The 9,014-nt window shown below is 53.8% G+C and overlaps 1 protein-coding gene across 4 annotated transcripts; it reads right to left on the bottom strand.

The window, feature by feature from the left end:
• Positions 1-2,345: 2,345 nt before the first annotated feature.
• Positions 2,346-7,940, bottom strand: LOC308577584 (uncharacterized protein). 4 transcript variants are annotated; one of them, XM_081177914.1, is made up of 7 exons: positions 7,796-7,940; positions 7,146-7,238; positions 6,712-6,864; positions 5,949-6,044; positions 4,655-5,073; positions 3,172-3,266; positions 2,346-2,750 (listed from the first exon to the last, which is right to left on the bottom strand). In XM_081177914.1, the coding sequence occupies exons 1-7, from the start codon at positions 7,808-7,810 to the stop codon at positions 2,386-2,388; spliced, it is 1,236 nt and encodes a 411-aa protein (XP_081034040.1). In that variant the 5' UTR covers positions 7,811-7,940; the 3' UTR covers positions 2,346-2,385. The 4 variants fall into 4 exon arrangements, with proteins under 4 accessions (XP_081034040.1, XP_081034041.1, XP_081034042.1 ...); XM_081177915.1 differs by having other exon boundaries at positions 6,712-6,861; XM_081177916.1 differs by lacking the exon at positions 3,172-3,266 and having other exon boundaries at positions 4,666-5,073.
• Between the last annotated feature and the right edge of the window lie 1,074 nt (positions 7,941-9,014).

Raw genomic sequence — 9,014 nt, 5'->3', positions numbered from 1 at the left:
TGATCCCAGAATGTCCTTCTTTTCCTTAGGACAGGGGTCAGCAAACTTTTCCAGCAGGGGGCCGGTCCAGTGTCCCTCAGACCTTGGGGGGGCGGACTATATTGGGGGGGAGAACGAATTCCTATGCCCCACAAATAATCCAGAGATGCATTTTAAATAAAAGGGCACATTCTACTCATGTAAAAACACGCTTATTCCCGGACCATCCGCGGGCCGGATTTCGAAGGCGATTGGGCCGGATCCGGGCCCTGGGCCTTAGTTTGCCTACCCATGCCTTAGGATGGATGTCCTTATTTTCATGAGAGAAATGTTGGAGGGTATGATGTAAGCAGGGAGCAGCGTGAAGGAGCGAGCATAAAAGATGCAAGTTGAAGGCTTCAGTTTTTCTTTCTGAAGAAGCTTGTTTGGCAGAGACAGGGAGGAGCTCTCTAGATGTCAGGGGACTCCAGCTTCCCTCAGCCCAGCTGGCATTGCAGACAGTCGGGAGTGATGGGAGACGGAATGCAGCAACACCCAGACTCTGCAGGTTTTCCTTCCCTGGTCCTAAGAGGAGACATTCCCTGCTGGCTGCACGAGGAAGGAAAATGCCTCTAATCAGAAGAGGGATGCTCTTCCAAGAGCAGGGAATGCCTCTTAGAGCTGGGAGGGGGAACTTCTGGAGCCCCATCGAAAGTTCCTCCAGCCAGTGGTCTGAGATGATGGCGAGGGGTGTGGGCGTGTGTGGCATCCGCCTGTCTCGAGGGACAGTGGAGTGTGCCTCCAGGGGTGAATTGCTGTGTTGGCAGCACGGAAGTGACCTCCCCAGGGCAAGGGCCTGGGCAGTGTGTCTGGGGGTCCTGGGCTGCCCAGAGGACAAGACCCCCCTCTTAGCCTCGCTGATGGGGGATCCAAAGGAAACCAGAGCAAGACGTTGGGCACCAGCCGGGCTGCAGGAGTTGCCAGAAGGAGGCGGACAAGGCACCACCCAACCGCCTTAGGGACTCCACTCTGGATTTGTGTAGGGCTCACTTCTTGGCCTTTTCTCTCTCAGAGATGTCCCACAAGGCAGAGTTTTCGTCGAGACAGGCTCCCTTCCCAGGAGCCTGGCTTCGCATGCAGGGGAAGCCCCTGACTCACTGAGGGTTTGAGACCCATTGGCTCCCCTCACCCGATTTAGCCAGCCAATCGAAGCTGCTCCCAGGATTGTGGCCGCTGTCGCCTGCTGATGGCATCTGGGAGCCACAGGTGAGAGTTGGGTGCAGGTGGAGACCAAAGGTGCACAAACGACCCCAGAAAGAGCACATGACCCCCCACAGAGCTACCACCCCTCCCCTACCACCCCATCATTATCTGAAGGGTTGCAGGCACCCCACCCATTGGGCTATGTAAAGCTGTCGTGTGAGCGTGCGTGCGCGCGCGCACACACACACACACACACACACAAACTAAGATCCTTGTTTTGTCTAGCTCTGTCCTTGCTGTCAAAAGCTGCCTTGGGTTTTGGCTACGGCTCTTTCCTCCGTCTTCCCTGGAGATTGAACTGGTGGCCTTCTGTGTACATAGCAAATGTTCCACTACTGAGCTAGGTCTCGCTTACGGAGATCCAAAAGTTGCTTCCAGAAGCTTCCAGGTTCATCCCAACTGGCTGCGAGGTGACACTCCCCCCGAAAGGCTTGTTCACCCAATAGTCGCACTGTGTACGCAACGGCCTAAGTAGATCCCTGATGGATCAGGACAAGGAACCATTGGTCCAGCATCCTGGCCTTGCCTTACAAATCAGCAAGGCTCTCCACCTGCGATCCCAGCAACTGGTATTTAGAAGCTTGCTGCCTCCAGCAGTGGAGGAGGGAGAGCAAGGGTGCGTTTCAGCCTTGAAGGGAGAGATGCCAAGAGGCACAGGTGAGTCAGGCTGGTGAAGGAGCCACGATGTCTCCCCTTTCACCCGGTCTCCCAGCACTAGAAGAGGTGTGAAGAGGGAGAGGCAGGCGCACCGGCAGAGTCTCAGGTTGGCTGGGAAGGCCCCATGGGAGAAGGTGGGAAGTGGCCACCTTTAGTCTCTGCCTCCTTGGGGCAAGATCTGCCGAGAAGAATTGCTGGGCTCATTGGGCCTGGCGCCCTTGAGGAAGCCGTTTCTTCTAATAAGCAGTTCACTTACTCCGCGTGGTTTATTGCTGGCTGGCTCCTTGAGCACACATCCTCCTCCCGTGCCGTGAAAATCCTAAATCACTCCCCACAGTACCTCCCCAAAGGGGCAGAGGCCAGGTCTGTACACTGGAAGTATAAAAAGGGTTACAATTGCAGGGTCATCCCAGCCAATGCTCCAACCACCCGTGGTGCCCATGTGGCGATGTGAAACGACTCTCATGTTTTAGTTCTGTGTTGTGAGCCAAGAAGAAAGCGGGAATTTTAATGGAAATGGTTGGCTTCTGCAAAATACCCTGCAACACACCCCAACCGGGCCCCCAAGGTCTGAGTCACATCGACTGGGGGTGGATGCGACCGCGGTACTGGGCAATCCACCGCCCCAGCCGCCTGGCCAGCGGCCTCCCCACTTGCGCCCCGCTGCTGGTACTGGGTTGTGGTGGAGGCTGCGGCGACGGCGCTTTCCTGAAGATCTTCCGGACCCAGGAGACCAGGAATTGGAGGCTGAGGCGTGAGGGGGTCGTGCGGGGCTCTGGGGGGGTGTTGTGACTCTCCTTGACTGAGGGGCGACTCCCAGCAGAAGGGCACTGCTGGGGACTTGTTCTTCCTCCTTCCGTCTCTAGCCTGACCTGCGAGGAAAGCAAACAAGTTACCTCCAGCCCAAGGGATTCTGGGAAACTGGTTACTATTCAGATGGTCCTGGGTAGGGTAACTGTGCCCCCCAAAGGAGCAGGTGCACAGCCTGGGGTCATTTTGGACTCTCAGCTGTCCATGGAGGCGCAGGTCAATTCTGTGTCCAGGGCTACTAGCTCCATCTGAGACCATCCCTGCCTGCTCCCTGTCTCGCCAGAGTGGTCCATGCCCTGGTTACTTCCCACTTGGACTACTGCAATGCGCTCTCCCTGGGGCTGCCTTTGAAGGTGGCTTGGAAACAACCAACCTCGAATGCGGCAACTAGACTACTGACTGGGACCACATAACATAGGTCCTGAAAGACCTCCACTGGCTCCCAGTACATTTCCAAGCACAATTCAAAGGTCTGGTGCTGACCTTTAAAGCCCTGAACGGCCTCAGCCCTGTATATCCGAAGCAGCACCTCCCCATTGTTCAGCCCAGCCACTGAGGGTCTTCTGCTGGTTCCCTCCCTGCGAGAAGTGAGGTTACAGGGAACCAGGCTCAGAGCCTTCTCAGTAGTGGCACCCAGTCCGTCAGATGTCAAGGAAATAAACATCTACCTGACTTTCAGAAGATATCTGAAGGCAGTTTAAGGTTTTACATTTTTTATGTTTTCATATGTGTTGGGAACCATCCACTCAGATGGGCGGCCTCTACATAATCAATTATTCCGATGCCTGGCTTGAGGTCCGGAGGGCCTATGGCTGGGCTGCCCACAGGCAGGGCTGGATGCTGAAGAACTGCAGAGGCCTCCTTATTGTGGAGGGTTGCAGGGGCTTCCCCTCCCTGTGCCAGCTGCGACCTCGCCAGCCAGCGCATAGCAGTGGGCACCTGTCCGCTTTTGAGAGAGCCAAGAGGGCTGGTGGGAGGCTCCAGCTGGGGAGCCCCTCCCCGAGGGAGACCCCCGAGGAGGCAGGCCCAAAGCCAAGGGACTGGTGGTTGGACACCGAGGAGGAGAGGTCAGAGGAATGAGAGGAGGAGCCGGACACTGACGGGGCAGCAGGGTTTAGGGAGCAGGGAGAGCCTGCGACAGGGAGCAATTCAGAAGAGTCTCCCTTTCCGGCTGCCCCAAGCTCCCCTGCCCTGGGTCTCTGAGGATGCACAGAGAAATGGAAAGGGGTTGACTGTGCACAGACACAGTTTGAGATTGCTAGGGAAACATCTGGGAGAGGAGCAGCCTTAGAGAGTTGGAAGGCAGGGACCTTCAGTCCTGGCAATGGCTCCATGGGGCAAGACCACCTGGGAAGGCTTGCTGAGACCACTAGGCCAAGTTGTCTGTTCATTTCCCTGAATGAAGAGTCCGTACCACTGACAACAGAGCCTTGCTTGCCTGCACCTGACCCCAGGGCTCTGGAAGGAGCTGCAGGGAGAGGAGATCTCTGAGGATCCACACAGCTCAGGTGTGGCGAACTAACAGCTGCTCCCACAAGGCAGCTGCACACCTCTGGGCGACCTTGGACCTCGTCCCCTGCAAAGCCACAAGCCCTGCTGCAGACCTCTCCCAGCGCCCCTTCTTCCCAGGGAGAGACCCAGATTTACAGAAGCCGCCCCGGTTTTCTATGTGATCCCAGAATGTCCTGCTTTTCCTCAGGATGTCCTGCTTTCATCAGGGAAATGCATGGAGTTACGTGAGCCCCAAGCAAAGGAGATAAGTAACAACCTTTTGAGGACATCTGAAGGCAGCCTTTTTCAATGCTCTTTATATATGCTGGAAGCTGTCTAGAGTGTCTGGGGCAACCCAGTTAGATGTACAGGGTATAAATAATAAAATTATTATTATTGAATAATACGGCCCTATTTCCATTGGATTAAATTGGGAGGGTATGCTTGCTGGGCCCCACCCAGAATTTGAACTCACATCGCGCCCACCTGCTCTGGGTTGGGGGGCAGGGAGCGCTGGTCTTGCAGCCGCGGCTTCAGCCCCCCTTCTGTGGCCTGCTCCTTCTCCGGGGGCCCTCGGTTTTTCCTCTTTTGAGGGCACTTCCTGCTCACACTGGCTGCTGGCAGGGGCGAAGGAGGGCTGTGGGGGGCTCCCTGCCCCTTGGTGGGGGGGATCTTCTTCCTGCCCGCTCGGGGGGCCCCACTCTCTCTGTCCTCGGGGCGCCCGGGGGGCTGGTAGCGGGGGAACTCCTCGTAGGTCCGGTAGCAGGGGAAGTAGCCTGTGGAGGCGCAGGAGTCGCCCAGGAGCGTTTCCTCGTCATCGGCCAGGTAGTAAGCCTCGTGATCCGCTGTGGCCCTTGCAAGTTGGTCTGCCTTAGCATTGTCATAAGGAAGGACCTTGAATTTTTCAGAGAAGAAAGAAAACAAGGCTGCAATCTGATGAAGTGAAACTGAATCGCGCTGGAGTGTTAGATCTGCAGGATTGCAGGGTTGGTTTGGGTGAATTGAGACCCTCCAAGACTCCCTATTTTCCCAGGACACTCCCGGATTTACAGAAGCCGTCCCGGTTCCTGATTTGCTCCCAGAACAGAACGCCCCGCTTTTCCTGAGGTTTCATGATTTTTGACCTGGCAATATATTGCAAATCATGAGCTGCGTGTTGGTGTGCTGTGCAAAAATCCCAACATGGGGAAAACCAGCCAAGGGCTCTACACAGCTTCAACTTTATTTCAGACATCGAGATATAGGGGGACATCGCAATGTTTAGCTGGTGATATATCACGATGTTGAAAAGCGTATCTTGCCTGGAACCCCTGGAGATTGGGGCATGCGCATCCGTGTCTCTGCATTAATGGGTGGATGGGTGGAAACCATCATTGCCAAGCAAGAAGTGAAATCATGCTCCATTGTTTGACCTTGTAAGTAACAACCCTGTACTATCCTAGTTCTCAGCCCCCCTACTGTGGAGTGGTGGGTTGTGTTTCTATTCAAATTTCAGACCTTATTCCTAAATCTGTCCCTTTGGCCATCCAGATGTTGCGAAACTACAACTCCCAGCGAGCATGCAGTGACTACGGGAGTTGCAGTTCAGTCCAGCCACATCTGGAGGGCCACATCTTCAGCCCAGTCCCGTTCCATAGAAATGTGCACACTCTTTTCTTGGGAGTTGTGTTCAAGGGCCACCCACTCCAACTTAGGGCCACCCAATCCTGCCATCTCACCAGTTCTGGTGGCAGGCAGTTCCTAGGACTCAATTACTACATGCGCCTGACCTCTTTGACTCTGGGCTCCGGGGGGTCTTCTTTGTTGTTGTCAGGTGGGGGCCACAGCTGCTCTTGTAGTAACCCCTTTTCTTCCTTTTCCTGCAGCTGTGGGACAAATTCCAAACAAAAATAGCAATATGAAGAAGTCTGAAGAACAGTGTTATAAGAATTCTAAGGTCTCAGATATAAAAGACCTGTTCATAAATGTACAAGGCAAACACAAACATAAGTATATAAACCACGTGTCTGAAATAGTAGAGGGGAGCAATCCTGAAACCATTTTGACTCTCTCAGGGACCTCAAATATTCCTCTGCAGTGAGGAAGGAAATGAGAAAGCCTCCCCATTGTCTTTTTGCTCCCAAATCCTGTCTTAAGGGCATATTTGTGCATGAATAGGGTGAGCCTGTGATCTGGATTCAGGAACTGAGTATTACAAAATACTTTGCCATTACAAAAAAATGGCCAGGCTGCCCAGGCGATGCAATCAGGGACCATTAACAGGTATCCTGACAGACAGGATGTCTGCTGTAGACCGCCTCCTGTGATGTGTGTCTGCTGTAGACGCCTCCTTCTGTGATGTGTGTCCTTGGGGGGGGGGTCTTGGGCTACAGGGTGGGCAATTTCAAAAGCCTACATAAGGGCTTGCACACCAATGTTCTGGGTTCTCCTTCCTCCCTGTGTGGGGAGTGTGAGGACCTTGTTGCAACAGTTGTGGGGTTGATATGCCCCCCTCCCCTTCTGCCAATTGCCCCTCAGCCCGCTGCCACCTACCCATCGGAAATCCAGCAAATCTGTGCCCTGTGGCCTGGGGGCCGCCTCCTTGCCCTCGCCTTCTCCCTCCAGGGGGCTGCCCGGGTCTTCCTTGGGCTCTTCCTCCTTGCCAGCCGCTTGGTCACGAGGTTTTTGGCCCTCAGATGCCGACTGCTGGCAGAGTCAGGACCCCCGAGGGGGTGGGCGGGGTGGGGGGCAGTGAAGAAAAAGAGAGCAGCCCAGAATGAGACAGGCAGGAACCCGGAAGCCAGACTCTCCTGCCCGCATTGAGTAGCTGGCCAGGGAAGCCCTCAAGCCCTGGCGCCATGGGGGGCTGGTCCATCAGGACGAGTGGGGCAGCAGGCACAGCCTGCCCTCAGCAGCCCCCTGCCTGCCTGCCTGCCCCCTTGCTCGCGACCGGTCCAGAAGGTGGCCCTCCTCTCTCTGCCACGTACCTCTTTGATGTCTTCAGAGCCCCCCAGGGTTTCAACGCTCAGGGGCCTCCTCCTGCACACATCCTCGGAATCCCCAATATCTGTTTCGGGGAACTGGGGAGGAAGAGGGAGAAGGGTGAGGGGAGGGAAGGCGTGGCATCTGCCGCCACACAAGCAGGGCTCTGCCCCAAGGAAGCTACAGTAGGAGGCTGACAAGAGGGAGGGTGTCAGCATGAGGAAGAGGCAAAAGCCTTTCCAGGAATGTAATCCTGGGGCTCTGGCTTGTATCTGACACCAGCCATGCTCAGAGTAGACCCATTGAAATGAATGAGAAGGAATAACTCTGGCCCATGACTCTGAATGGGTCTACGCTGGGTGGAAGCTAATGGGATCGAAGCCACACGGAACAAGGGGGTTTCAAGAAAGAATGCTTGTAGCAGAGGGAGAAAGAGAATTATTATTATACAGGTAGTAATTCATGTGTCATAAGCAGCTCATTCCCAAATATAAAAGACAAGTAACACAAACATTAAAATGCAAAAGATGAACATTTTTAAAAACACATTAAAACATTTAAACTCAAGGCACCCATAACTGAAACAAGAGAATAAAATAAGGACTCAAAACACTTTTAGCGACTTCCCATTAGCAATAGAGACTGGTCCCCTCACCAGTTTCCCAGCCATTGATCTTCAGGTTTTGCTCCGGCTTTCTTGCTGTCCCCAGATTTTCCGATTCTGTCCCAGCCCAACCTCGCCACTCACAGGCTGCTGACCCAAGGCTGGGTGGGTGGGTGGGGGGCACTCAACTGCACAGTGAGGCTGGGATTCTGAGCCAATGTCATAGACAGGTTCCGACCAGTCCACTTCCTCTAAGGGGGGGGGACACCTGTTTCCCCTTAGGGTGAGCGCTTAACACAGCACCCCAGAGAAAAAGAAGAAGAAAAGCAGGGAGATCTTCTAGTTCTGTAGCATGAAAGAATGAGTGCCAGGAGTTTTCTTTCCCCTGCCCTCCTCCATTCCAGCCCCTTTTCCTTTTGTGGACTGTCTTATCACTGGTACTTATAGAATCATAGAGTTGGAAGGGACCCAAGGGTCATCTAGCCCAACCCCCTGCAATGAGGAATCTCAGCTAGTTCATTCATAACAGATGGCCATCCAACCTCTGCTTAAAAACCTCCAAGGAAGGAGAGGCCACCACCTTCCTAGCTAGTCCATTCTCCACTCTCGGACAGCTCTTTCTGTCAGAAGGTTCTTCCCGATGTTTGGTTGGAATCTCCTTTCTGGTAACTTGAAGTCATAGAATCATAGAATCATAGAATCATAGAATCATAGAATCATAGAATCATAGAGTTGGAAGAGACCACAAGGGCCATCGAGTCCAACCCCCTGCCAAGCAGGAAACACCATCAGAGCACTCCTGACATATGGTTGTCAAGCCTCTGCTTAAAGACCTCCAAAGTAGGAGACTCCACCACACTCCTTGGCAGCAAATTCCACTGTCGAACAGCTCTTACTGTCAGGAAGTTCTTCCTAATGTTTAGGTGGAATCTTCTTTCTTGTAGTTTGGATCCATTGCTCCGTGTCCGCTTCTCTGGAGCAGCAGAAAACAACCTTTCTCCCTCCTCTATGTGACATCCTTTTATATATTTGAACATGGCTATCATATCACCCCTTAACCTCCTCTTCTCCAGGCTAAACATGCCCAGCTCCCTTAGCCGTTCCTCATAAGGCATCGTTTCCAGGCCTTGGACCATTTTGGTTGCCCTCCTCTGGACACGTTCCAGTTTGTCAGTGTCCTTCTTGAATTGTGGTGCCCAGAACTGGACACAGTACTCCAGGTGTGGTCTGACCAGAGCAGAATACAGTGGCACTATTACTTCCCTTGATC

Source organism: Podarcis bocagei, assembly GCF_964188305.1.
Source record: "Podarcis bocagei genome assembly, chromosome: 18".
In the NCBI taxonomy this organism is placed as follows: Eukaryota; Metazoa; Chordata; class Lepidosauria; order Squamata; family Lacertidae; genus Podarcis; species Podarcis bocagei.
Note: the sequence above shows the minus strand (reverse complement) of the source record. Positions and strands in the feature narration are given on the sequence as shown.